At 33.0% G+C, this 2,500-nt stretch overlaps 1 protein-coding gene across 4 annotated transcripts in view; it reads left to right on the forward strand.

Moving 5' to 3' along the window:
- LOC125671173 (3-phosphoinositide-dependent protein kinase 1-like) overlaps nucleotides 1-2,500 on the forward strand; it is a 29,252-nt gene that overhangs the window by 13,922 nt on the left and 12,830 nt on the right. For all 4 annotated transcript variants that reach the window (XM_048906702.2, XM_048906703.2, XM_048906705.2 and 1 more), the window contains exons 6-7: nucleotides 1-94; nucleotides 191-281. The exon at nucleotides 1-94 is cut by the window's left edge and continues 7 nt beyond it. In XM_048906702.2, the coding sequence (XP_048762659.1) occupies nucleotides 1-94; nucleotides 191-281 (185 nt within the window). The remainder of the gene's footprint in view (nucleotides 95-190; nucleotides 282-2,500) is intronic.

Genomic DNA, 2,500 nt, shown 5'->3' on the forward strand with positions numbered 1-2,500 from the left:
AAACCAGAAAACATTCTCCTGAATGATGAAATGCATATACAGATCACAGATTTTGGCAGTGCTAAAATCCTGAAAGACACCAAAGAAGAAGAGGGTTAGTAACACACATTCAAGTTTTTTTTATATCTTGAATACATTCACTTATAATTGGATCATGTGATCATCTTTTAATGTATTCTTTTTCTGGCAGAAGCACCAGTGAGTGGCAGAACGAATTCTTTTGTTGGTACAGCACAGTACGTGTCACCAGAAATCCTGACCAGCAAAAAGGCTTACTACAGGTAAATCAATGTCCACAAACACATCAAAAGGCTTACTACAGGTAAATCAATGTCCACAAACACATCAAAAGGCTTACTACAGGTAAATCAATGTCCACAAACACATCAAAAGGCTTACTACAGGTAAATCAATGTCCACAAACACATCATACCTGGTCATCTCTGTTACATTTTTAGTTCTGATTGTTTCCTTAGAAATTAAGGGTACATTTTCAATCAAACTTGACATAAAACACTCTCAAGTAAAAGGGGACTTAATTAAGTTGTCTAAAGTGAAATGTACCCCCATCTGAACGAAGATGCTGTAGAAATATGATGGAGTCAGTTAAAAATAGTGATGAAACAATTGTCGCCGATGATCGATTGTCGGTCGTTCAGAGACCTACGATGCTACTAATCGATTACAAAATAAAAGTCGCCGATATCGTTGACCAAACAAAATCCGGAAATCACTTCAACTTTGTTCAAATTTTATTTTCTGTATGTCAAACCCAATCAAAAATAAACAAACAAAATGGCGGGAGATGTGAAGGACGGTAACAACAACAACATTCAAATAAAGGAGTCTATCTCTGATATCATTGAGATTATAGATAAATTCCATGACTTGATATATTGATATTCTGATTTATTCAACTGTGAACAAATGAGACATGTTGTTTCCATACATTTAATGATTCTGTTATGTATTATGAGGGGAAACACTTAAGGTATCTGATCCATAAAACCCCTAATTTTTTTCCCAATAATTGTTATGTAATGCAAAATTTGGTATAAAATGAAAGATGATTAACATACACAGTGATTCACCAAAAGAATTTTCAAAATTGACAAGACATATAAGAAATATCTGTTATAGAGATTAACATTAATCCCTATGAGAAAAACACATTTCTGACATATAAAGTCAATTAGAATGATTTCCAAAGAAAGCTCATGGTGAAAAGATTCCATGGTTTTTCAAAATATGGGAAGAAATGTAAAGGTCACCATACAAATTCTGAAATTTTTTTTTTTTAAATTATACATTTCTGCAAGGGGAAATAACTATGACAAAAAAATCTAATTCACTATAAATAGATGTGGCATCATCTACTCTCTCTGCCATCTTTATCTAACTAAAAATCAGGCATTTTGTTTTCACAAATGATTTAGTGCTACAGATATTGACTTTTTGTGAAAATAAATGCTTTTATGGATCGGATACCTTAAATGTCAATTCCGATTATAATCGATTACATGTGTCCGATTATTGCCGATAATCGATGATGGTTTTTGGTCCGACTGCCCACCACCACGTTCAGTGTATGTGTTGTCTACCTATGATACAAAGGATTCTAATTATGGCCCCAGGGGCTAAAAAAAGATATGTGTTAGGGAAATTTTTTTTTTAATTCTAGAGTTGGACAATTTATAAATTATTAAATGAATATAGGAGTATCTTTAGGTAATGATTCAATTCAAACGGCAAAGATGCAGTTTATCAGTGTTATGCGAGCATCCATGTGTTGTATAGATTTGTTTATCATGTCTCCCGGACAAGGGTAGGGCTGTGCTAGGGATTGAAAATTTCACAAGGTAATATAAGGAGGAATTTTCGAAAGTAAGCAGGGCATTGTTTGTAGAGTGTCCTTATACTGAGTAGAATGTGAGTCTGTTATCCCCTCGCACAACTAGTTGTTAGGGGGGGGGGGGGGGGATTAACCAATTTGTGTATGTGTGTACATGTTTGTGTAATCTCATGGGCAAGATTCAAAGAGAACCATAAAACTGATGATCACAGTTTGCGTACTACTTTCATAATGAAAGAGGAAGAACTCCATTAATTTTCAAGATCATGGATGAAATATTTCTCTTAATTTCAAGTCATTTGATAATAATTAGGACTGAATATTTAAGCAGGTTAACAATACAGAATAATAAAAAACAATCTGACTTCGAGTTTTGATTTCCTTTTGACACAAGACTTTCGATTTTAAAGTTCAATAAGCTTATTAATAAGAAGGTAAGCTAATCACTTTATTTGTGTATGTTGCCAGGTAATTATATGATTATAAATCTTGATGCAATGTATATTATTTTGCATCTTGAAATTGAAAGTACTATTTGTCAACTGAAAATAATGTGTCAACATTTCCTTTCTCAAAACATTGATAATATTTTTGGAACATCGCGGTATCTGACGTCTGCTAGTTATCTAATTTAAACAATAACATGCA

Source organism: Ostrea edulis, chromosome 4 (assembly GCF_947568905.1).
Source record: "Ostrea edulis chromosome 4, xbOstEdul1.1, whole genome shotgun sequence".
NCBI classification, from domain to species: domain Eukaryota; kingdom Metazoa; phylum Mollusca; class Bivalvia; order Ostreida; family Ostreidae; genus Ostrea; species Ostrea edulis.